This window comes from Desmodus rotundus, chromosome 4 (genome assembly GCF_022682495.2).
Source record: "Desmodus rotundus isolate HL8 chromosome 4, HLdesRot8A.1, whole genome shotgun sequence".
Lineage (NCBI taxonomy): Eukaryota > Metazoa > Chordata > Mammalia > Chiroptera > Phyllostomidae > Desmodus > Desmodus rotundus.
Window position 1 is genome coordinate 84,495,372 of NC_071390.1, and position 26,126 is coordinate 84,521,497.

At 38.4% G+C, this 26,126-nt stretch overlaps 1 protein-coding gene across 5 annotated transcripts in view; it reads right to left on the bottom strand.

Annotated features, from left to right (window-relative positions):
- The window catches only part of FAM13A (family with sequence similarity 13 member A), a 278,405-nt gene that overhangs the window by 109,935 nt on the left and 142,344 nt on the right, over nucleotides 1-26,126 (bottom strand). For all 5 annotated transcript variants that reach the window (XM_053922889.2, XM_071221261.1, XM_053922887.2 and 2 more), the window contains one exon: nucleotides 20,062-20,225. In XM_053922889.2, the coding sequence (XP_053778864.1) occupies nucleotides 20,062-20,225 (164 nt within the window). The remainder of the gene's footprint in view (nucleotides 1-20,061; nucleotides 20,226-26,126) is intronic.

Genomic DNA, 26,126 nt, shown 5'->3' on the forward strand with positions numbered 1-26,126 from the left:
AAGTAATGAAATACTGGTATGTGCTATAATATGGATAAATCTTTTAAGACATATGCTAAGTGAAAGAAGGTGAACACAGAAGGACATATTGAATGATTACATTTATATAAAATGACGATAGGTAGAGGGAATTTCACAGATAAGATGAAATTTTGGTGGGGGGAAAGTGGAGGCAACTGTACTTGAACAATAAAAAAATAGACCACATTCTGAAAAATATTTATATAAAAGGCAAATGTACATATAAGTGACTGTGTGAATCTGTAAAGTAATATAATAGAAGGCTAAAGCATTGATTATATTAATAAATATAAATAAACTTGTGAAATTATCTCTAGGAATTAAAGATAACTATAAAACAGTTTTAAGGACTGAGATTTTTGGCATGAGAGAAAGTATATCTAGATTTAACATCAATAAATCTAGAACTAAAAAAAGAGAAAAAAAGAAAAGAATAAAAAGAAACAAAAGAAAAAAAAGATGAAATTTAATTGACCCTTGACAAAGTAGGACAAGGACACTTTAGATAAAGGGACCAATGTTACCAAGGATACAGAGGTATGACACTTTTGGGATATATTTGAAATAACGTGGTTGTACTGTAGCCTGGGTACGGGAGAAAGAACTATAGAAGAGTAAGTCAGGGAGGTAGGGTGGGTCAGATTTAAAAAGGCCTTAAATCTCTTGAACTTTATTCAATGAGAAATCCTCTTTGCTTTTACAGCAGCTCTGTCATGCTACTTTTAAATCTCCTGTAGTACATAAATTTTGTTAACTATGTGTAGGTCAACTACCATAAGTGAAATCTCACTTAATGGACTGGGAGACCCCTAATGATTAGAGACCATGCCTTAGAGTTCCTTTGGCTTCTCAGGGCCCAGTGCACAGAAGGTGCCCACTAAGAGTGTGTTGACTTTGAATTACTAAAATAAATTCAGTTAAGACCACAGCAATACAGATATATGCTGGTGATCTACTAGAAATGACCTGTAAATGTGATAATAAATTTCCTTACCCTTACTTAACCTTATCTTTCCTCAAGCACTGGGACTTACTTTTTTTTTTTTTTTTTTGGATCCCAGTAAAATGTTAACATTTGAAGAGTCAGAGCCATTGTACTAAGTGGCAGGTTTTGGTGAATGGGTAAACAACTATTTGTTCTCTAACAATCCAAATACTTAAAAAACATCAGAGACTTTCATCTTAAACCATAAAAATCAAAGGGGATTGAAGTGAAATGCTAAAAATATTTTAATAAATATTCAGCTTATATGAAACAGTTTATCTAAGATGACCTTGGAACAGTTATCATGGGAGCTAGTGGTGGTTAAGAACAGATGAAAAAATGATCTGTAGAGATAGAGTTAGATAGTTTTTCTAATCCTGTATGGGACCTTGGGGCTTTTTTTCAAATCTGTTATTTTCTATAAATCTCTAAAAACCTTTTGAAGGCCAGGCAGTGGGAACACTTCAGAAAATGGTAGCTCTGTAAGGGAATTGTATGGGGAAGCTCACCACCAAGTTTATCACAGGCAGTTTTAAACTCTTTTGCTCACATGGAGTTATTGCAGTAAACCCTACTGTATCAGCAGCACAATGATAACATTTGATAATTTTTCAACTTATCTTGTAGGTGGTAAGGTTATGAATCTTGTAGCTAAGAATCTTAATTGCATTTCAGCTTCACCAGTCAGTTAAAAATTCTGAAACCTGGCTCCAAGTGGCCAGGAGAGTGAAACACGAGAGGGAACAAACAAAACACATGTTCAGGAAGCAATTGGCGTGCCCTTTATGAAGTGCAAACACAGGGTAGTTATGGCTGCTTTCTGCTGCTGGCTGGACTTCAGAAATGAAGAAAGTCATATTTAATTGCAGGAGTTAATAGATTAGATATCTTAAAGGACAATGGGCACAATTAATATTGGTGAATACTGATTTCATTATTAACATCATTAGAAGTCTGAATCTTGTAATATGTAATACTATTGTAATATGTGATTAAAATGTGAAGTGTTGTTTGTCAAACATCACAGGGTACACACTTTCTGCTGTAACGGCAGAGAGTCATAGGGATGTTATGACCTCATAAAATAATAGATTTCTCCTGTATAAATAAGCAGTGTGTGACTGATAGAAGTGCAGTGTACAGATCAGACACCCGTGGGGAGATGGAACGGAGATTAAGCGGAGACGAGGAGAGGGCAAAGCTGTGCTGATTTCTGTGGCCTCTCTAAGGGTGAGCGGTATAGGGCTACCTAAGGCGAGCACTTTCCAAGAACCACCAGAGAGAAAAGTGATAACACAAAATTTTAAAACCTTAGAATCAGACCTCAGCCTCTGAGAGATCTAGGTCAGCTAGATAAAGGTAATGGAATTTAAACCCTAATTCAGCACAATTAATAATATCACAACAGCAATGACCATGGCAGCAACAGCAAAGTATAGGTTTACTAGGTGTTGCTGGAGATGCAAAAAACAAACAAACAAAATCTTTAAAAACCCTCCAAAAACATAAGACACAGTCCCTTTGTCCTCCAGGAAGTCACAAGGTTGAAGAGAGAAATATAAACATACAAAAAGATGAAGTACCGCAAGGTAGAAGACAGGCAGGAAATAATTGTAAAATAAGCAGGAGGCATGTATTGGGTTGACCAAAAAGTCCATATGGTTTTACCCATAAAATAAAAGACACGTTTTTCATTTTTCACCAATCATTTTATTGCTTTGGATATTTTGAGTTATGTTGGCTATCTCCCATGTGGTATAATGCTGACTGTTCTCAAGTAATGCCTTGATTTGACTGCTATCAACTTCAACTGGTCTATCTGTTTTCACCTTTCTTGCATTTTTACCTTTCTTGAAATAATAAAGCATAATATGCCAAAAACGTTGCATATTTTCTTCCATCTTCAATATTAAAATGGTTACATGAAAATTCACCAGTTTTGATGTTTTTTTTAAATGCACACTGATATGACAGCTGTCACAATACAATCTAACAAAGTTGTTTTGAATGAAGTTAAAGACGACTAAGCGCTGCTAGAGCCATTTTATGGAAAAAAAACAAATGAACTTTTTGGCCAACCCAATATTAATCTTAGCCTGTCAACTAAATATGTAATCTTGAATTAATTCACCTAACTCAATAATGATCTATTTGTGAAGTGAATAGCTTTTCAGAATCATGGTTTCTTCAACCAAGGTTACTTTTCAGACGTGAAGTTCTTTTCATAGGGCTACCTGAAAAACTGCGACGCAGACAAAAAATGTTACATATGAAGCCATTATAATTTTTTCCAGCATTATTGAGATATCATTGACAAATACAAATTGTATGTTATTTGATCTATGTATGTATTGTGAAATGATTACCACAATCATGCACATTAACACATTCATCACCTTACATAGTTACAATTTTTTTTTGTGGTGAGAACGTTAAGACCTACTCTTCTAGCAAATTTCAAGTATAAAATACAGCACTGTTAACCACAGTCGCCGTGTTGTCCATTAGACCCCCAGAACTTCTTCATCTTCTAACTCAGAGTGTGTACCCCTGACCAACATCTCCCCTTATCCCTCACCTCAGAGTCGCTGGCAACAACCGTTCTACACTCTGCTTTCGTGAGTTCAACTTTTTTAGATTTCACATGTAAGAGCATATGGTATTTGTTTTTCTCTGTTAGACTTATTTCACTTAGCAAAATGCCCACCAGATTCACCCATGTTGTTGCAAGTGGCAGGATTTCCCTTGTGTGTGTGTACATTATATTATATGCATAAGAAATATATGTTATACACACAGCAAATACAGCACAACGGACTATTATTTGTATCACATTTTCTTTATCCATTCATTCACTGACAGACACGTAGATGGTTCCATATCTTGGTTATTACAAACAATGCTGCAATGAACATGGGGTGTAGATATCTCTTTGAGATACTGATTTCATTTTCTTTAGATATAGACACAGAAGTGAAATGACTAGATCACATGGTAGTTCTATTTTTACTTTTTTAAGGAACCTTCACATTGATTTCCATAATGTCTTCACCAATTTACGTTCCCACCAACCGTGTTCAAGGGTTCCTTTTTCTCCACATCTTCATTAACACTTATCTCTTGCCTTTTTGAGAACAGTCACTCTAACAGGTGTGAGGTGATATATCATTGTGGTTTTAATTTGGATTTCCCTGAGGAATAGGGATGTTGGATATGTTTTTATATACCTGATGGTGAGTCCTATGTCTTCTTTGAAAAAATATCTCCTTTGCCTACTAATTTAACTGGATTATTGTTTTTTGGCTATTGAGTTGTATCAGTTCCTTGTATATTTTGTATAACAACCCCTTATCAAGTGTAGGGATTGCAAATACTTTCTCCCACTCCATAAGTTGCCTTTTCATTTTGCAAATGGTTTCTTTTGCTGCTTTGAATCTTATAGTCCCACTTGTGATTTGTTTTTCTTGCCCGTGCTTTTAGTGTCATATAAAAAAATCATTGCCAAGACCAATGTCAAGGCACTTTTCCCAAATGTTTTCAAGGAGTTGAACAGTTTCAGGTCTCACATTCAAGTCTTTAATTTGTTTTTAGCTAATTTTTGAGTATAGTATAAGATAGGGGTACAGTTTCATTCTTTTGCATGTGAATATCTAGCTTTTCTGCCACTTATTGAAGAGACTATTCTTTGTCCACTGTGTATTCTTAGTGTCCTTGTCAAAAATTAGGGGAACTATGTGTTGTCAATAAATTAATGTGACTTGTTTATTTTTCAGTAAAAGAAAAAGATTAGTTGGCTGTATATGCATGGATTTATTTCTGGGCTCTCTGTTCTGTTCCACTGATGTGTGTCTTTTTAAAATGCCTGTAGCACACTACTTTGATTACTATAGCTTTGTAATATAGTTTAAAAATAGGAAGTGTGATGTGTCCAGGTTTGTACTTCTTTCTCAAGATTTCTGTGGCTATTTGGGGTCTTTTGTGGTTTCATATGAATTTTAGAATTTTTTCTATTTCTGTAAAAAATGCTACTAAAATTTTGATAGGAATTGAATTGTATCTGTAGATCTCTGAATAATATAGACATTTTAACAATATGGATTCTTCTAGTCAATGAATACAGGATACCTTTCCACTTAGCTGTGTCTTCATGGTAATTACTTTCTGTTTTGCAGTTGTTTTGTTCTTCTAATCCTTTCTTTGTCTTCTTTTGTTGTTGGTTAATTTTTCTGTAGTGGTATACTTTGATTCCATTCTCTTTATCTTTTGTATACTTATCACAGGTTGTTTTTCTTTGTGGTTACTGTGAGGCTTACATAAAACATCTTACATATAACAGTCTATTTTAAGGTGATAACAACTTTAATTGTACACAAAAACCTTAAAATTTACTTTTTCTTTGCCATAACATTTTATGCTATTGATGTCACACTTCACATTTTTATATTGTGCATTCATTAAGAAGTTATTGTAGCTGTAGATTTTTTTTAATACTTGCATCTTAACTCTTATACTAGAATAAAGTGATTTACATACCACAATTACAGATTAGAGTATTCTGAATTTACTGGTGAGTTTTATACTTTGTTTTCATGTTGTTACTGAGCTTCCTTTTGTCTCATCTTGAATAGTTTCCTTTCACCGTTCTTCTAAGACAGGTCTAGTGGTGATAAATCCCCTAAACTTTTGTTTCAGAATGTTTTTTATCTCCACTTCATTTCTAAAGGACAGCTTCTCTGGGTATTGTGTTCTTGGTTGGTAACATTTTTCTTTCAAACTTTAAATATATAATTCCACTCCCTCCTGGCCTACAAGATTTTTACTGAAAAATCTGCTTATTGTATGTGATGAGTTGGTTTTCTCTTGCTACTTTCAAAATTATCTCTTTGTGTTTGACTTTTGACAATTTGTATAATGTCCCAAGGTAATCTTACTTGAGGTCCTTTGAGCTTCATGCATCCGAATGTCTATATCGCTTCTAATATTCAGGAAGTTTTCACTCATTATTTCTTTAAAAACCTTTTTTCCCCTTTCTCTCTCCTCCTTCTGGAACTCCCAGTTTAAATATTCATTCACTTGATGACATTCTACATGTCTTACCTGCTTTTGTCACTCTTTATTCTTTTTTGTTCCTCTACAAATTCTAAATGACCTACTAACAAATCTGCTAACTCTTCTTCACAATTGAGTCTGCTGTTGAAGCTCTTTATTGAATTTTCAGTTCCGTCACTGTGTTCTTCAGCTCCATGATTTCTGTTTGGTTCTTTTTTATTGCTGACACTTTATTAAACTTCTGGATTTGTTCACATATTATTTTCCTAATTTCATTTACTTGTCTATCTGTGCTCACTTGCATCTCATTGATCTTTTTAAAGGTGGCTATTTAGAATTATTTTCAGACAGTTAATATATCACCATTTATTTAGGTTTTGTTACTGGAGCTTTATTAGTTTTTCCTGTGAATTCATGTTTGCCTGACTCTTTGTGATCTGTGTAGCTCTGTGTTGATACCTGTGAATTTGAATAAGCAAATATCTCTTCTGGTTTTTACAAACTGGTTTCATCAGGAAAAGACCTTCTCTTGGGTTCCTGGGCTGATGGAATTACCCCTGGGATCTCAGTCAAGCAGAGTTGAAGCAAGGTCATGTGGCTGCTGCTATGTCTGCAGTTGGAGGACCTATTATCAGGGGTTTAGGCAGGCATGGATCCTGCCTGGTCCTTGGGATGATGGGACTGCCTCTAGAACTTTGGTCAGTAGGCCTGGGACAAAGGTAGGCTTCAGGGTTCACAGACAACTGGCCTATCACCAGGTGAGTGGATGGGCATGGCTCCTTTCAGGACCATGAGACGGTCCTGCCACTTTGGGCCATTCTCTGTGCCTGAAAGGGGCTAGAACTGACGTCTGCAGGTCTGCCTATAGGGGTATGAATGGGTATGCCCCCTCCCACACTCTGGAGTGGGTAGAATCTCACCTAGAATATGACTGAGTAGGGCTGGAGCTACATCACAGGGCTGCTCCAAGGATCCACAGACAAACCAAGTTCAATGAACCTGCCTCTGGAGGCTCAGAAGAATGTTTCCTGACAGATCCTTGGGCAGGCAGTAATACTCCTGGATCATAGCTGGGAGGGACTACAGTAAGTGACAACATTCCTTTAGGATCCCCAGTTTGACTGAAATTGGTGGGCTGCCTCTTGGGACAGGAGTCTCTTGCTAAGCCCTTGGGTAAGTAAGGATTATTTCTAGGCTAAGGCTGAGAGTGCCAGAGTAAGGTCAGGAGCTGCTTCAGGGTTCATGGCTGGGACTGAGGAGAGTGGATCTATTACCTAAGGCATGGGTGAACTGGCTCCTCCCTGGTTTTGGAGGATGATGCTGGTTGGAGGACCTTGGCCAAATAGGGCTGTAGCCACAGTTACGGAATCGCGGTTTTGGAACCTGCCACTGGGCGTGGGTATACCTTCTCAAAATGGCCTGCTTCTGTCTTGAGCTCTGCTGGGGTTTTGTAATTTATTACCTGGATCCCAAAGCTCCCACAGGGCACCTTTGTCCATGGATGGCTGCCAAGTTATTGTTGATGTGGGGGGATATGAGAGGGTAACCTCTTATTTTGTAATCTTGCTCTATAACTTTTAAAGCAAATATCAAGACAAAATCTGACAAATGATTTAATTTTGAAGAGAATATCTGAAACTAAGATAGTCTTGGAAAGTGTGGGTTACATGGTGGTTGTAGGTATGAGAAAAAAGACAGACTTAGGGTTGCGAGAGGGGGATGGAAAGATTGGTAAGGACAGAACAAGGGGTGTCCTGTAGGCTGGGCACATGTCAGCTACTGAGTAGTTCTGAGCAAAAGTATGGTCTGTTTACAGTTCTGTGTCTGGAGAGGTGGTGAGGAGTGGGGTAGTAATGAGGCAGAATAAAGACAGTGAGATTGTCAAGGAGCATTCCGGAATTGGTTGGCTATAAATAGACGGTAAGAGTGGGGGCAAGAGAAGAGTTTGAGGTATTGAGGGACTAGGCTGAAACGTCTGCTAGTTGGAGTGACACAGGAGTATGGCTCAGTAGAGTACTCCAGATGGGAGCCATAGATCCAGAAGTCATGTATGGAGTTAGGAGTTAAAGTTATACGGAGATACAGGACCAACTTGTGTGAAGAATATGAATCCAGTAGGTTAGTGGAGTGCAGAAAACATAGCAATTATCGAACCACAAGGTGATGGAGGCCTACACTGGGTTTGAGATCACTGGTGGAGCTGGGGCAGGAGACAGGAAAGGGATGTTAGAAATGATTGAAAAGGATATACTGACAAGCTTTAGTGACTGATTAAATAAAAGGTTTGAGTATATGGTTGACAGAAGGAAATAGCCAAGTTGGGAGAGAAAGGTGAAAAAAAACCCAAGTTGTATTTGGGCATAGTGACTTTATGGTAAAGGCTGAAGTAGAGACGCCTGGCAGGCACCAGAAACTTAGAACTGAGTTCAGGTCCAAGACAATGATTTGAAAATCATCATTCTGAAACAAGATTAGCTGTGGAAGGGACCACAGACAGAGGGAGAGCCAGTGGCCAAGGAAGGAGACTTGGATGGAGGTTGCTCAATTTAGAGGGGGGAAAGGAAGGGAATGTCAGAGTAGGAGGAAACAGTACAGGAAATGGAAAAATTTCAAGAATATGTGAAGCACCGCAATACATTCAGGATGATGAAAATGGTTTTTTTTCTTAAGTAAAAAAGTTTGCAAAATATATTCCTATGTAATTACACTGAAAGAAGTCTGGAAGAATATATAACCAAACTGTAATAAGAGTTACCCCTTGAGGAGAGAGGAGGGAATTAGAATTGCAGAGCAAAAGATTCAATGGAAACTTCAGTCTTATCAGTGATGTTTTAAATTTTTCTAAGAAGAATATATTCCCTATATAATTCAAAAGTACTTAAAAATACGAAACAAATGGATAGGAAAGCACTTTCAGAATAGAATAACTCTTTCAGGCAGAACAGCTCCAGGGAAAGATCTGTTTTAATGCACATTGAAAAGTGATTTATTGTACTTTCCCTCAGTTACATACCAAATTAAGAACACTTCCTCAACACGCGCAAAGGCATTTTGACTCTCTATGCTTCATCATATTACTTTAGGTAAATAATTGTCATAGTTTGAGTAACTATTTATTCATTCCTTTTAGAGAAAATGGAAGCATTTAAATCACTCTTAATTGTTTTATCTCTTTATGTAGGAGTCGAGTGCAAAACTTTCACTAATTTTTAGTATGCCTACAGAACTCTCATCCATACGCAAGGAGACCATGAACTTCTGGTAATACAGAAGCATACTAGGGAACTGTTCTACTCATTAACAACAGGCCTCTGACCTTTTTTGTGACATTCCCAAGATGCTTTCCTGTTATTACTTCTATGTCTCCCTGAAATATTGATCACTTCAATAACTTTTGATTATAGCACAGTAAGCCACAACCTGGAATCCTTCCAGGATGACAAAACAAAAAATTCTTCCCTCATCTTTTTCCTTCCTCCTATGAATCATCTTTCTTGAGGACCTGACCTTTATTCCTGCCACCGTGTTCTGTTATATTCAATGAGAAGTACAGAAGGAACAAATTCTCTTAAAATGTAACAAATACAACTTCTTCCGCAGATAGTATGTACTTATAAAAATAATGGTATTTTAGGAATTTCCAATCAAGTGACTTTCTTGTTAAAGCATACCCATTTCTCCTTATCCCATCATTTTTTTTGTATTTTTGTATTTTTAAATGATGTTATTGAGGTATATTTTATACATCATAAAATCCATCTTTTCAAGTGTACAGTCTGATGATTTTTTAGTAAGTTTACACAGTGGTATAACTATCACCATACATCAGTTTCAGAACATTTCATTGCCCCCAGTAAGGACCCTCAGGGCATTTGCAGTCCACCTCTGCCCTCCACCCCCAGCGTGTCACAACTCTACTCTATGTCTCTACAAATTTGCCTTTTCTGGACATTTCATATCAATGGAATCATACAATATATAGTTTCTTGAATCTTCAATCTGACTTTATAGAACAAAACTAGAGATTTTCCATTGGCTTTAAGAAAATTACACATTTAAGGAAATACTTTACCTTTCAAATAAAACATAATAAATACTATTTAACATCTAAAGACTAAAAATATTAATTCTATTCTCTAAGTTTTAAAATTTTAAAATTCGGGAAGTAATGTTATATTATAGTGCTAGAAACATGAAAAGAATGATCATTTATCTATTTCACATGTTAAAACAGAAAATAAGATAGTTATCCCTTAGGTTTCAAATTATTTTAACATGTTGCACTTCACATATAATACAGACCTATTACTTATTTAGTATGAAATGTAACTTTCCCTTCAAGGAAAATTTTTAAATGGCCTGTTTATTAACATACTAGTTAATAGCTATAGTTTTTGTATTGTTTTATTCCTTGGTATATTTAAAAGGAAAAATACAAGAATATCATGTGTAGCGAGAGGGACCAGACTGCTCCAGCCTTGCTCATGGGATGAACCTTGTCCAATAACCTCCTTTCTGTGACGGCCTTGGACCCCCAGACCCGTAAACTGTGCTTACACTGTGGAGAAGGACAGGCATTGACTTTTCTTAATGTAGGCAAATATGATTAGAAATTGTGCTTTTCGGTCTATGGGGAATTCTCGTAAGCATACATCTTAATTACAAAAAATAATTCTTAACAGTATTTTCAGAAGTGCTGCTGTCAATTTTAGATGATATAGATGGATTAACTAATGCTCTCACTAATGAACGTGTCACTAAATACTCTGGCTTTAGTTCAGAATTCAGTATAAAGTAGATCACTCCACTAAGTTCTACCAAAATAAAAAGATATTTAACCTTAAGCTTTTCTCATGAAGCCACTCTAACTGTAAGAAATTCTATTAAAATTAGAAAAATGATTGTTTTTATATAATTGTATCTTCAGTGTCAATTTTGGATAATTATAGAAATAAAGAAAAATGTTATTCATCTTAATAAGTAATGTCTGAAGATGTAAATTAGCCAATAAGCAATAAATTATATTTAGCTCCTCTTTTGGCTTCTCAAAACATCACATTTTAAAATGTGTTAATCCTCTGTGCTTTTTTTTTAATGGCCACTATCTTGAGAGCAGAAAAATAATAACCACTTGCTGGTAACAATGCCTACTTCCATTACATCTCAAGAAGAAATGGGGCTATGTGTAAGAACTGAAACTAAGAGGAGAAAAAAATCAAAGTGATTCAACCTGTGGAAAAATATTGAACAAGGTCTAAACTTGAAAAATTCAAAAAGTCATAATAAACATAAAAAAATCACTGTTAGCCAAAAATCACTTCCGAAAAGCCCTAGAAATCTGCTGCAAAGCAGAATGCTATGTATAGACGTGTTACAGTAATTTTAATAAAGGTAAACAGAATGACTTTATTTTTTATAATCATAGGTCAAACAGAAATAGATTTTGCCCAATTTTTTTCCTTTTCAAAGAATAAAATAGGAGGAACCACGATGGCGGCGTAGGTAGACACACTGCGCCTCCTCACACAACCAGAACTGATGGAGAATCGAACAGCAAGGGGGACCGACACCAAGGAAATAGAAAATAAACATTCATCCAGACTGGTAGGAGGGGCAGAGACGGGCACCGGGGTGGAGAGGACTCGCGTGGCTGTGGCGGGACTGAGACTGGTGGAGTGTGGGACAAATGGAGCAGGCAGTCCGAGCACTAGCAGACCCTGCGGCCCCACATTTGCACAGATAAACCCAGAGGGCCGGACTCGGAGTGGCGGAGAGTGGGGCAGGCAGAGTGGCGGGTGGCACCCTGCGGCACCACATTCGCCCACAGATAAACTGGATGAACGGCAGGCAGCGAAGCGGACCGTGCAACCCAGGGCTCCAGCTCCAGGAAATAAAGCCTCAAACCTCTGATTGAAAACGCCCGTGGGGGTTGGGGCGGCAGCAGGAGAGACTCCCAGCCTCACAGGAGAGGTTGTTGGAGAGACCCACAGGGGCCTAGAGTGTGCACAGGCCCACTTACTCGGGAACCAGCACCAGAGTGGCCCAGTTTGATTGTGGGTGTCGGAGTGAGGGATTGAGATCCGGAGGAGAGTGAGGCAGGCGCCATTGCTCCCACTCAGCCCCTCCCCCACGTACAGCATCACAGTGTAGCCACCAGCATTACCCCGCCCCAGGAAACACCTAAGGCTCCGCCCCTTTAGGTAACAGGTGCGCCAAGACAAACAAATAAACAAACAAAAAAATGGCCCAAATGACAGAACACTTCAAAGCTCCAGAATAAATACAACTAAGCGAGGAAGAGATAGCCAACCTATCGGATGCACAGTTCAAAGCACTGGTTATCAATATGCTCACAGACTTGGTTGAATCTGTTCGAAAAACAGATGAAAAAATGAAGCCTATGCTAAGAGAAACAAAGGAAAATGTACAGGGAACCAATAGTGATGAGAAGGAAACTGGGACTCAAATCAATGGTATGGACCAGAAGGAAGAAACAAACATCCAACCAGAAAAGAATGAAGAAACAAGAACTTGGAAAAATGAGGAGAGGCTTAGGAATCTTCAGGACACTGTGAAACGTTCCAACATCCGAATTATAGGGGTGCCAGAAGGAGAAGAGGAAGAACAAAAAATTGAAAACTTATTTGGACAAATAACGGAGAACTTCCCCGATCTGGCAAAGGAAATAGACTTCCGGGAAGTCCAGGAAGCTCAGAGAGTCCCAAAGAAGCTGGACCCAAGGAGGAACACAACAAGGCACATCATAATTACATTACCCAAGATTAAACGCAAGGACCTACATCCAAGATTACTGTATCCAGCAAAGCTATCATTTAGAATGGAAGGGAAGATAAAGTGCTTCTCAGATAAGGTCAAGTTAAAAATGCTCATCATCACCAAGCCCTTATTATATGAAATGTTAAAGGGAGTTACCTAAGAAAAAGAAGATCAAAAATAGGAACAGTAAAAATGACAGCAAACTCACAGTTATTAATGGCCACACCTAAAACAAAAACAAGAGCAAACTAGGCAAACAACTAGAACATGAGGGTTGTCAATAAGGGAGTGGGAGGGGGAGAGGGGGGGAAAGGTACAGAGAATAAGTAGCATAGATGATAGGTGGAAAATAGACAGGGGGAGGGTAAAAATAGTGTAGGAAATGTAGAAGCCAAAGAACTTATAAGTATGACCCATGGACATGAACTATGGGGGGGGGAATGTGGGAGGGAGGGGGGTGGGCAGGATGGAGTGGAGTGGGGGGGGAAATGGGACAACTGTAATGGCATAATCAATAAATATATTTAAAAAAAAAAGAAAATAAAAATCAAGATCTCCAAGATGGTGGCATAGGTAAACACGGCTTGCCTCCTCACACAACCACATCAAAATTACAACTAAAGTACAGGAAAACCTCACTCAGAACCATCAGAAATTGAGTTGAGTGGAAGTCAGACAACTACAGAATTAAAGAATCCACATCCATTCAGACTGGTAGTAGGGGTGGAGACTAGAACGGGGAGGGTCCCACATCCATGTGGGGTGGATAAAAATTCCGGAGGGATATCTCAGGAGCCAGGAGTCCCATATCCACACCCCCCAACCCGGGGTTCCTGTGCCAGGAAGATAAGTCCCCATAACTTCTGGCTGCAAAAACCAATGGGGATTGAGTCAGTGGAAGAAACTTCTGGAGACCCAAGCAGTTCTCCTTAAAGAACCCATACACGCACTTACTCAGACTCACTCCCTCTGAGCTCCAGCACCAGGGTCGCAGCTTGAAAGACACCAGTGGCACACAGGGAGGAGCTGAAATGTCTGGCATCAAGGCAGGATCTGGGAGACAGGTTTTCCCCAGACAGAAAGGTGGGCATAGGCTATTGTCCCATTCCTGTACCCACCCCCCATAGCCACAGAGCTGGCAGGTGGGTGCCACATCTGAGACTCCGTTAACCTGGATAACACTATTTGTTCAGCCCTGGAGATCTGAGACTTTCTCCCACCCAACTTGAGCCCACCCAAACTGTTAATGGTGACTTTCCCATATGAATGGCTGGTCTTGGCTCATGCTTCACAACTTCCTCAATCCTATCAAACAAGCAACAGATGGACTCAGTAAGCCTCTAGCCCCCCGTACCTCTTGCTAAGTGGCCCCAGGCCTAGCACTAGCAGCAGCCAGCCTAGATTCACTGCTTGGCTTCTCCTGGGAATCTCCAGGCCCAGCACAAATAGCAGCTTTCTCAGATTGCTTTATAGCTCATGCAGGGTAGTCCAGGGCAGAACACAGGCGAGGGCTGACCTTGGCCTGGGAATACCCAGAGCCTACGCAACCAGTGGGCAGCTACAGACCATGTTGGAGCACCACCACCCTGCCCCTGCACAGCTGATCCTCCACAGAAGGCAGAGATTGGTGGTCAGTGATCACAGCCAATCCTTGCAGCTGACTGGCCTGGGTAAATCCCTCTGATTGACCGGTCAACAACCAAGGCTCAACTACAAGAGTGTGTACTCAGCCCACATGGAGGGCACACCTCGAGTACCCAGCTTGGGTGATAGAGGAGGCTGTGCCACTGGACCCAACAGGATACCTACTACATTAGGCCACTCCCAAGACACGAAGTCAAAGCGGCTCCACCTAACACATAGAAACAAACACACAGAGGCTGCCAAAATGAGGAGACAAAGAAACATGGCTCAAATGAAAGAACGGATCAAAACTCTGGGAAAAGAACTAAACAAAATGGAGAAGAGAAATCTATCAGATGCAGAGTTCAAGACACTGGTTATAAGGATGCTCAAGGAACTTAATGAGGGCTCAACAACATAAGAAAGATCCACTCAGAAATGAAGGATACACTAATTAAAATAAAGAACAATTTACACAGAAACAATAGTACTGTGGAAGAAGTCAAGAATCAAATCAATGATTTGGAATATAAGGAAGAAAAAAGCATTTAATTAGAACATAAAGAAGAAAAACAAATCTAAAACAAAACAAAACAAAACAAGGAAGTTGTCCGAGACAACTTCGAGCATTCCATCATTTGAATCATAGGGGTGCCAGAAGGAGATCAGAAAGCAAGAAATTGGAAATCTATTTGAAAGAATAATGAAAGAAAACTTCCCTAATTTGGTGAAGGAAATGGACATGCAAGTCCAGGAAGCACAGAGAATCCCAAACAAGATGGATGCAAAGAGGCCCATTACAAGACACATCATAATTAAAATGCCAAAGGTTAAAGATAAAGAGAGAATCTTAAAAGCAGCAAGAGAAAAGTGGTTAGTTAACTACAGGGTAGTTCTCATAAGACTATCAGCTGATTTCTCAAAAGAATCTTTGCAGGCTACTAGGGATTGTCAAGAAATATCCAAAGCCATGAACAACAGGGACCTCTGCCAAGATTTCTCTACTCAGCAAAGCTATTATTTAGAATCAAAGGGCATGTAAGAGCTTCCCAGACAAGAAAAAACCTGAAGGAGTTCATCATCACCAAACCATTGTTATACAAAATGATAAAGGGACTTATTTAAGAAAAAGAAGATCAAAACTATGAACAATGAAATGGCAATAAATCTATATCAATCAACAATTTAATCTAAAAACAAATAAGCCAGCAAGAAGAACAGAGAGAGAACCATGGGTATGGAGAGTGTTTTGATGGTTGTCTGGTGGGAATGGGTGAAGAGGTGAGGGGATTCAGAAATACAAAATATGTAGTTACGGCATAGCCATGGGGATGTAAAGTACAGTATAGCAAATAGAGTAGCCAGAGAACATATATAGACATGACCCATGGACATGAACAACGGTGTGGGGATTGCCTGAGGGAGTAGGGAGTGCTGGGTCGAGAAGGACATAGGGGTAAAACTGGGGCAACTGTAATAGCATAATCAATAACATAATTAAAAGAATAAATAAATAAATTAACATCAGTACTAGGGAAAGCTTAGCTAATAGCTTCTTGACAATTGCTTGAAACAAAGGTGGTAAGCCAAAGTAAATATTGTATTAGAGGAGAGGGGCATAAGCATACACTTCACACACACTACCAGCCTTTGTGTTTAAGACCAGGGCAACCAATAAACTGTTAAAGAGAAAAGTGGAATCTTACCTAAAGAAAAGATTTAGAGAAAAGTGTTGCATGTGTTTGTGTGTGTGTACATGCAAATCACACACTATTTTTATCTATTTAAAATTTATAAACTAACAAATACCTTGTTCTGGAAAGTAACTGGAAATAAAAACAGCTTCGTATGTTCATTTTTGAAATGAAAATTGGCATAATGTCTATTCTGTTACTTCAAAGACATATAAATGATTTAAAACTTACTTTTAGTTAAAATTACTTTAATTATCTCCATTTGTCTTTTGATGATTTGTCTCACGATCTATTAACAGGTATGTAAAAAGTGAAAATCTCTGAACAGACACTATTGATTTGGATAGAGGCAAGAAGTTGATGGATCGTCTGCTTGATGGCAGGTAGCAAGGTTTGTTGTTCCATTTAAACCTGAAAGGTTGCTGAGTGTGAAGGAGTCAGTCCTTAAAGGCTGAATTTTAAAAAACTTGCTAAGTATATAGGAAACTTGTAAACACTAATATGAGTTTGTTTGAACTGGCATATGCTGACCAGAGGAACGGAGCGTGGCGAGAGTAAAGTTAGCAGAGCCTTCTCTCCGAAATCTCACTTGATTTGTATCTCAGAAGCACTTGGTTTGTATCGCATTCTCCAAACAGGAAGCTCTTCTCTTGTTACCTTTAGAAGCAGGAAACTTTTTTTTTTTTTCTGACTCAATGAGCAAGAATAAAGGTATAAACAATGAACATTTGAATTTTTCTCTTAATTATTTAACTTCAGGCATTTTTAGCATAATTTTTTAAAAACTAATTTGGGAAGGTAACATCTACACTGGTGGTTAGCCAGGCATCTGACCCTGGATTTTAAACTGGAGAAGGAAACATTAAAAAGGCCCAGTGTTTTCTATCTGTGCCCCTTATTCTTTTCTAAAGTGTTCCTCATTAACCAAGGCCAGTTCTTCTACTGATCACTCCCTTCCTTTGAGGAACAGGCTTGCTGTTCAACTGCCTACTGCACGAGGTCAGGAGCCCAGGCATTCACAGAGGCTACAGTGTGAAGACGCCCTCCCTGTGCACAAGGTGCCCACCTGCCTTACTCAGGAGTCACCACTTGGTCTCTGGATTCCATCCTGGAGGTCCTTGTGCTATTATTTTCTGCCCTGTAACACCAGCTTCTTTCTCTCTACGAACACTACCTGTTATGTTTACAAACCTGCATACATTTCATTCATTAAAGTACTATTATAATACCCCAAATGAAGCAAAACAAACATACAACCCAACCCCAAAACTCCTCTAATCTCACCCTTTCCTCACAACGGGCACACAGACTTGTCCACATCTTGTCCTCAGTGACGATGATGACTTCACCGGCTCTCGCGGTTTGCATGGATTGTCTCATAGCCTCTTTGTTGCTCTCTCAGCACCTCTTACATTTCTCTTAACCTTTCCTTCTGCACAGTTGCCACAGGATCTTTTCTAAAATACAAGTCTGTTTATACTATTTTCCCGTGTATATTCCTGCCATCACTCCTCATCATCTATAAGAGAAAATGTACACTCCTTAAATGGGTTACATGATCTGACCTATTTAGCTTAGCCTCTTCTCCATTCTGACCTCCAGATGTCCCGAACACACTGCTGCACCTGCCGCTCTCCTCCAAGCTGTCCTCACCACCTGCATGTCCTTGCATGTGTTGGTTTTTTTTCCAAGATAAGGAGCACCCTTATCTTGATTTCCTTGCCTAGTAAACTTCTACTTAGCCTCCTCCAAAAGTCCCTCTCCTTCTGAAACCTTCTCTGACTTGAATCTCCCAGTGTGGTCCGTGCCTTTTCTGTGTCCTCGCACAGCAGCCTGTGGACGATAGTAGAAGCTTCTTAAGAAGGGCGCCTGAGTCTTATTCATGACATTCTCACCAGCCCACTTCACAGTGCCTGGCACATAACAGGCACTTACTAAATGTGTATTTAATGATAATTATTGAATTTCTATTCACTTGTTCTCTGTCCCACTAAACACAGGCCTTATGTCTCTGAATCCCCAGCTCCAGCAAGTAAGTACCAAGTAACTTGATCTTGATAAAAAGTAGCAACTGTTGAAGGAACCAACAATATAACCACTTCCAAACACTGGCTCTTCCAATAGAGCTCCATGCTATGATGGAAGGCTACTTTTTCTGATATACCAACTTCCCATCACAGATTCCTCCCCAGCTGAAACTCTCACTGGAGTCCTATTACCTGGAGGCTGACACTAAGTTTCCTTATCTCAGTTCTTTTTGTTTTTTTTAAAGGGTGATAGTGAATTTATTTATTTATTTTTTATAAGTTTTAAAAATTTTTACTCAGTTACAATTGTCTGCATTTTCTCCCCATCCCTCCACCCCACCCAGGCCAATCCCACCTCCCTCTCCCATCTCTACCTTCCCCCTTGATTTTGTCCTTGTGTCCTTTATAGTAGCTCCTATAGACCCCTCTCCCCACTATCTCAGTTCTTTTGCTCTTTGCTCTTTACAGACTTGCTCCCCCTTCCCCCCTTGATGTCTCAGTTCAGGCCTCCCCTGACTACTCAGATAAACTACCTGTCTTTGAGTTAGTCTATTGCATGAACCTGCTTTAGTTTCTCAATGTCCCCATTTATTGAAGCTAAAATGATCCTTTTCATGGGCTTTTTTCTATTTTTTTCTCAAGGTCTTGCTATTACCTCCTTCACCAGAATGTAAGGGCCGTAAACACAAGGGCCTGGCTGGCTTTGGTCAGTGCTGCATCCCCTGTCCTAAAGCACTTCCTGGAACCAGAGGTTAAGTGCTGAACATTTGTTCCGTGAATATAAAAATAATTCCGCCTGGCATTCAAGGTCCTTGATGGCCTGGCCTCACTTTACCTTCCCAGGCTATCCCTAGATAATTCCTTATGTGACACCTGTCTGATATTTCTGGAACACCCCCTGTACCTCCTAACTAGGCCTGACTGGAGGAGCCTTGTCATCTTTTTCTCCCAGTTTAAATTATCTTCATCTTTTAAATCCAATGAAAACTCCATCTCTTCTATAAGGCAATCCAAAGTGGTAAGCTCTTTAACTATATCATTTACCTATTTAATGTCTTAAGTATCTTTAAATTCTTTAGAGCTCCTGGTCTTTTAATGAAACTTTTTAAATTTCAGAAACAGGTTTTAAGTTATAAAAAATAAAAACATTCTTAAAACAGAGAATTCTTTATGCTATGAGTAAATAAGATTCAGACTCCATTTTACTTATTTTTTAAAAATTGCATGCCTTTTTCTACCAAAGTAGTTTGTTTTGTGCAACATAATGGTTAGAAGGCAACATTCAAAACTTGTTAGTGAGAGTGGGTTCCAGTAACAACTCTGATGTCCACTTTAATTGTAGATAATATTGGCCACTGAACATACTATGAAAAGGCATAACTCTTCCAACTTTTATTTCAGTGTCTAGCATGTTCTGATTGATTATATAATTTGTTTTTTCTTTAAGATTTTATTTATTTTTAGAGAGAGGGGAAGGGAGGGAGAAAGAGAGGGGGAGAAACGTCGATGTGCAAGACAAACATCGATTAGTTGCCCTTTGCACTCCCTCAACTGGGGACCCAGCCAGCAATCCAGGCATGTGCCCTGATAGGGAATCGAACTGGTGACCCCTCGGTTTGCGGGATGATGCCCAAACCCACTGAGCCACACCAGCCGGGGCCATAATTTGTTTTAATATAGAAATAAAATATAATAAACCAGGAATGCTTCTGTGATAAGAACTATTAGAATATTCTCAAATCTTAGAGTGAATTTTAAATAGTTCTACTGATCAGCATCTTATTGACCCCAGTGGTAATAAATACAAACATATCTATATATCTGGGCCTTTCCATCAGAGCAGAGAATGCAATATGTAACGTGTAAACAAAGGAAACATGCCAACCTGGACACCACCTTGCCCCCACAAACGTCCTCTGCTGAATTCATGCCATCCCAGCAGGGTTTTCTATGACGTAGCCGCAGGGTGACCTGAGGAACACCATCAGATAGCTCTGGTTGTGGTACCCTGTAGACCTGAATAGATCCCTCACTCTTGGACTTTGGGATCTAGAAAAGAAAATTTAAAAAAGGGAGAGAGGGATTAAAAAATCCTTCAAATTAAGTTACTGGAGATAATTTATTTTAATTTATTAATAGTCTAATGTATTAATGCTCCAAAAATATCAACATAGGTATGGATTTTTAAATACATATAAAAATTCTTACATAGCAAAGAGCACAGTGAAGGGGAGATACCAATATTTCCAAGGAGAACTTTCAAACCATATGTGGCCCATACCCCTCTCCAGCATTCTGATACAAATCTTCTCAGGCCTAACACTCCTTAGAATAATCATTCTATATAATAAGAGATTATGAGAGTATATCAGATTGTAACCTGGAGTGAAGGAAATAAAAAATACGAAGAGGCAGAAAAAAATACTGAGAACAACTGAGTAAAGAATGCCAATGTCAGAAAGATGTCTACACATATTTTCTACCAACAAGCAAACTACACACCAGTTTGTTAATATTTCTATTGTAACCCTCTTTGTAGAGCAAATTATATAATGATTTTTAATTAAGGAAATAAATAGGGAAAACACAATTTTTCAGTTCTCTTATATCTCTGATATCATGGGTAATGCAAGCGCCAAATACTGGGTGGGTGTACTAACTTCTTATATCTGAGGTTATGTGTTCCCTTCCACACCAGAAACACCCTCATGCTCTCTTATTCTACACCACAAAGAATGTGAATACAGCCAGTATTCTTTTCCTAAAAATGTATATAAATCATGCTGGAACTGTAGAAAAATTTCAAACCCTTGGCTCAACTCATATCTAGGATGCTGGTTTTTCCACCTGGAATGTCATCAGTTCCTCCCTGGCCACTCATGGATTGTATAAGAGCAAACCAAACCCTACCTTTTTTGAAGCTGAGATAAGAATCCACTACCCATACAGATTCTCCAACTAACCTCAGGTCTTAATAAGCTTTCCCAACTTTGAATTCCTGTAGCACAATCTACACTTGATTACATGCCATCTGATACCTTAACCTTCATTCATAATTATGCTAATTTGCTAGATTATATGACCTTAACTAGATCTCTGGAGACAGAGATTACAGCCTCATCTTCTTGCTATTTCTCTTCTTCTATCCCTTCCCTCTCTTCCTCTTCTATATGTCATTATTTTTAACATTTTACCATAAAGTCTAGCAACATTTCGAACCCATTAATAAATACACACTGTCACACAACACACATTTCAATTACAAGATATTCCCAAGATACTGACTGACCAAGAGGCTAGGATAATAGCGGGGCAATTATGTACATACATATGTAAGAATTCCTATCTCTAGGAGGATTACATAAAAATAATATATAAAGATAATTTAGAAAAGAGTTAAACTTAGCATGAAGCAAATACGCAATAAAAGCTAGCTTTCAGCCCTGGCTGGTGTGGCTCAGTGGATTGAGCGCTGGCCTGTGAACCAAAGGGTGCCGGGTTTGATTCCCAGTCAGGGTACATGCCTGGGTTCTGGGCCAGGTCCCCTGTAGGGGCCACTTAGAGGCAACCACACATTGGTGTTTCTCTCCCTCTCTTTCTCCCTCCCACCCCCTCTCTAAAACCAACTAAAATAAAAAAAAATTAAAGAAAGAAGCTAGCTTTCATTTTGTTGTCATGTAAAATCTGCCCAAATCTGATTATTACCAATTAACAGTTTGGTTGCATTGCTCTACAGGGCATTCATAAGTTCATGAAAACCAAGGAAAACAAGAAAATAATTTTTAGAAATTATAAACTAGCTATAGTTCATAAGAGTACTGCAGCTGATTCCATTTGCCAGTTTACATCAATCTAAGTGTATTTCAGTGATAATTTCTATAGAAATAGGTTAGATGTGATTTTCATTAACCATAAATATTATATATTTTATAATATATACTCATTACTAATATATACCAAAGTAGTAAAGACTTGAGCTTGGGCACAGAACCTGAAAATACCACATGAAGCTTATGTGTTATTTATAAAGTTTGTTAGAAAAAAGTAGCTCAGTAACTCTGAGGCTGCTATAAGTGTGGTATACATATATTTTTAAGGGAATGTATATTTGTAAATGTAATTAATGAAATACTCTTGAAGACTACACATTTTCACTATAGAAATTATTAGAAAAAACAAAGAGTGATTTTGGTGATATGATTAATTTCAGTAATGTATTAACTTTGAGAGAAAGGAAGAAATCATTTTCTTTACTCTATCTAGAATTGAGGTTTTTAGGAATACATGATTTTAGCCTTGGCCTTATAAAGTAGGCAGAGGGGATAGTTTTATTCGCATGCTTCTGGGTGTCTGTTCCAGGCTGTCTGCAGCTTAGTGGTGAGCTGGGAGGTGGTGCTCAAGGCCCCTTTCATCACAGAAGTCTCTGAGGAGGACTATGACACCAGCCAGCCATGCCCAAGGTTAACAGGGAACCTGTAATTATAGTGTGGCTTTAAAGCAGTGGTTCTCACTTGAAGCCAATTTTGTCTGTAGACTTTTTGGGTTGTCGCTGATGGGAGTGCGGATGTGTGCTATTGGAATCTGGTGGGCAGAGGCCAGGGATGTGACTAAACATTCTACAATGAACAGGACAGCTTATCATGAAAAAAAAATTATTTGGCTCAACATGTCAGTGGAGCTGAAGTTGACATACCCTGCTTTAAGGATGGCAAGAAGAAATCTGTATTGAAGCAACTCCTCTCTTGATATACCTTTCTCCTAGTTCCATCCTCCCTTTCTATTTTTTGCCATTGGCATGTTAAGATGTAATGGGTCAAGATCAACTTTTAGTGGGAACGGGCCACGCAGGGCACTTAGGCCTGCCTTGTCTAGGCAAGTGTCACTAGTGCATCATGAGGCTCAGCTAAGCTCTGTTGGGCAGGGACTCCAAATTGGGCCAAGAGTCTTATTAAAGCCTTATAATAAACGTAGTGATACATTACAGAGTGAAATGTATCACTCTGTAATAAATGGAGTGAATGTGTCTGGAAAGACCACCTGCAGCCTTCTCATAACGTGTGGCTGTGGCAGGAAAATGGCTACCAGTTTAGATTCTGATTGGGTGACTAGCCCCCTTTTTCTGCTGAAGATATCCACTAATTCACACACACTTTGCTTCTTCATGTTAGTGTTTTCTTCATGATAATTTTTGTGCTTGAGGGTGAAAAATCTAAAAGACCCCAAACCATCAATGAAAAACATTTTGCTCAAAAGAATTCTGCCACTGGCTATTTGAGATAAGGATCTGTGTGATTTATGTGTACAACTAAAATACTAACAATTCCAGAAATCTTAAAAAGAGCACATTCCATGCATGTATTTGCAGGCATGGGATAGTTTGATTAAGAAGGAATTTAAGCGACTCTAATATTTGAGATGAAATGGGATTGGAAACAAAAGAGTAACTTTTAAGAATATAAAATTAGAAAATATTTTCTTAGGTGCTGTTGCAAATAAACATTTAGTGAGCATTTACTCTGCATCAGGCATGTTTTCAAGAGATTTACATAAATTAATTCTTACAATATTTAATTCTCAGCACAACCCCAAGAGACAGGGACTATCATTTTATTATTACCATTTCATCTATGAGGAAACTGAGGAATAAAGAGTTTGAGTTATTTGTCCCAGTGACTTAGTGGAAAACTGCACGTACAACCCAGATAATCAAGCCTCAGTACCCGTGCTTACCACTACTCTCCTTATTTGGTTTCATGGTAAGCATGAGAATTGCAAGAAGGAAGGACATTTTTACACAAAAGTCACTTTAGAGTCCACGGTACAACTAATTTTCTTCTCTTTTTTTTTTGTGCACTGATAGTTAAAATTTTCCTTAACTTTATTTCCCTGGCATCCCCTGAACCATTGTAGTAAAATGATCTCAGGAAAAAAATCAGATATAGGATAAAACTACATGAAAATATGCTCATCATATTTTTATTTGTAATAGTCAAAAACATAAGCAGTCTAAATAGCCAAATTACTATAATGGGTAATTCAGGCACATCTATGTGATGAAAGATGATTCAGCCACTAAGCTATCTACAGAATTTTTATTGAGACTGTGAAATAATTTTGCTATGACTATAATATAGTATGAACTCAGTTGGCAATGAAAATGTGGAGAGATGGCCATATTCCTTCAGTAAAGCTCAGGTCATCACCACACTTAAAACATACACAACTAAATTTCAAAGGCCAAAAAACATACTGTTACAAACTACGCTACAAATGTTTTAAGATGATCTTATCTTTAAAAATCAAACAAACTGAGGGGCAGGGGGCATAGGGGAACTAAATGGTAATGGAAAAAGTACAATAAAGATTAAACAACAACAAAAAAATCAAACAAAGAATCCAGCACCTGAAAAACATGTTGGCTCTCATTTCCCGATACCTGGAAGTGACTAAAAAGAAAAAAGTCATAAAAAAATCATGTGCCTCAATTTAACATTTATCTATGTGATCAGTGGGTGTTAGGGCACAGCACTGAGCAGCAGGTGCAGGCCTGCTGTCTCACAGGCGAGTGCTGGTAGGAGCTGTCTGCCCTGCAGAAGCAGAACAGGGAACAGCAGGTGCATCTGAAGCAGGAGGGACTCAGTTTTCTGGACAGGGAACTGTCTCCCTGAAATCCGTGGCTCCCTTTCCTTTCTGTAGGTGAAGTGGGCTTCCACTTACTATGCGTCTTCTCAGAAAAGCAATGTACCTATGAGTCAACTTCAGGAGAATTTGTAATAATAATTTACTGTGCTATCATGAAATAGTAAATAATAGTTTTTAAAACTATTGTGTTCTCTAGATCCATCCATGCTGTCACAAAGGGCAAAATATACTTTTTTATGGCCAAGTAGTATTCCATTGTGTAAATGTACCATTATGCTAAGTGAAATAAGCCAGTCATGATTTCACTCATCTGTGGAATCTAATGAACAAACTGAACAAACAAGTAAAATAGAGTCAGACTCATAGAGAGTAAGCTGACAGCTCTGGGGGCAGAAGGTTGGAGGGTGGAGGGATCGGGCAAAACAGAAAAAGGACTCATGGACGTGGACAGCAGCGTGGAGGTTGGGTGGGTGGGTGGAGATGGAAGAGGGTATAATATAAGGGGGATAAATAGTAATGCAAAAAACAAAATAAACTACTAAAATTATTATTATAACAAATTTTTAAAAGCTTAAGCATAACAAACTAATGTTTTGATCCCAGGAATCATCCTAAGCACTGGTCAGTTTCTGGGCTTGTATTTTGAAATTACAAAATTTGTTACATCTGTTCTTTTTATCATCAGGTACTTTGAGAGATGATTAGAATAGGGCAAAACATTATACTCCCAGCTCAAATGATGAAGAAAGACTGTGATAGGAGGAAGAAAGCAGAAAAGTTTTTTTTAACATTTATACTTTCTAAATAAAGCTCATTAGACGTCTTCATATGCTTGACCTTTTCTCTCCTCCACTTGTCATTTGCCTGAAGGAGGGCAAAGCCTCTAGCTTTTCTTCAAAGTCATTAAACTCATACTATTCATAAGAAGAAATGGTGAAATAAAGTAACTAAGAAGAGATGTTTAGCTCTGATTTATTTTTTAAAAGGTAGGAATTTCTAGTTTAAAAACTTAAAAAAACCTCGTAGCTCCAAAGAAAGCATGTTTTTGTCTAAAAATGTTTAATTTTGCTTTTCAAAAGTGAGGTTTGTTTTCTAAACAGCTGCAATTCTCCTGATAGGTAATTTAACCAATCTGTTATGTGCCAGCTACAGTGCTAATTAATGTTCTAGGTTGGTTTTTTTTTTTCCTGAGAAAGTTATTTACATGCTTTAGGGAATTTTGAGGATTAGTTTCTTGTACATACCATTCTCTTCCTTACTTTTTTATTTTTTGTAAATATGGGTCAATGTTAACAATTTATTAAGATC